General features: G+C 40.6%; 1 protein-coding gene across 1 annotated transcript in view; it reads right to left on the bottom strand.

Moving 5' to 3' along the window:
• The window catches only part of LOC119594280 (ankyrin repeat domain-containing protein 27-like), an 8,731-nt gene extending 8,031 nt beyond the window's left edge, over positions 1–700 (bottom strand). The window contains exon 1 of the mRNA XM_037943342.1: positions 670–700. Within this exon, the coding sequence (XP_037799270.1) occupies positions 670–700 (31 nt within the window). The remainder of the gene's footprint in view (positions 1–669) is intronic.
• Between the last annotated feature and the right edge of the window lie 348 nt (positions 701–1,048).

Below are 1,048 nucleotides of genomic sequence, written 5' to 3'. Positions count from 1 at the left end.
TCCCGTTTGAGAAGGGTGAGGGGGGGGAGTTCCAGTCTTCATTCTCTTTTTAAATGCAATTTTTTTATTTCTCTCCTGTTTGTTTAGGCCTAGATCTCGTAGTCATAATCTGACTATGACGCTTTCTTATTATCTTTGTTTATTTTTTTCCTTCTTCTTTTCTCCTTTTGCTTTCGGTCCATACAGGGACGTTGATGCCCGGTTTCATGTCTAGGGTAACGCGTTGATACACCCTAACCTGCGATTTCAGGAAGTAGTGTCAGCTCCTTAGTAATTGAGTGGTTCCCCTGGTACTTTTAGCAATGTCCTTTTCCGTCTTCCTAGTTCTGATACCTTTCTTTCTTGATTTTCTCTTTCATTTCGTATTGTGTTAGCTTGCTGAATTTTTTGCTCCCGATAGTTTTCTCAGTTCACTGTCTTTATCCTCAGATTTTTAAATTATCTTTTCTCTAGTCGAGCCTTTAACGTTTTTTTCGTAGGTGTTTTAATTCTTGCTACTATTTTTTTTTCCAGCATAATGTTCTTCCTATTCTGTGTTAATTGGTTTCTTCCTGTATCGTCCTCCGGTCTGCCGTATATGGGTTCATTCCCGTTTTATCTTTATTGAATCAGCCAGTATTATTTTTCAAATACTGGATATCTTGGGAAGTCTCCATCCCTCTCTCCCACGTCTGATTCTTGTATCCCCTGTGCCCCTCATGCCGGGCTTCTTGCTTTGTTCGCTATACTATTTTCCCTTATCAATATCACCACCGTTCCGATCCGTTCCATTATCACCATCACCATCAAAAGGCATTCTTTTATCACAACATTAATTCATTTTGCAGTTGCTGTGCTGAATCGAGAGAGCCGAACAAGAATGGCGAATCTGACGACCTTCTCGAAATATTTCGAGAAGAACACCAGGGAGCGAGAGCATCTAGGTGAGAGAATAAAAGGGAGGTGGGGGGACTAAGAAAAAGGGGGGGGAGCAAAGATAAGGAAATTGTTGATTGAGACGTCCTGTGCTAAAAGTTAGATTTATTTTTCTTTCCTTGGAAGTGCATGT

Source organism: Penaeus monodon, chromosome 33 (genome assembly GCF_015228065.2).
Source record: "Penaeus monodon isolate SGIC_2016 chromosome 33, NSTDA_Pmon_1, whole genome shotgun sequence".
Classification (NCBI taxonomy): domain Eukaryota; kingdom Metazoa; phylum Arthropoda; class Malacostraca; order Decapoda; family Penaeidae; genus Penaeus; species Penaeus monodon.
Note: the sequence above shows the minus strand (reverse complement) of the source record. Positions and strands in the feature narration are given on the sequence as shown.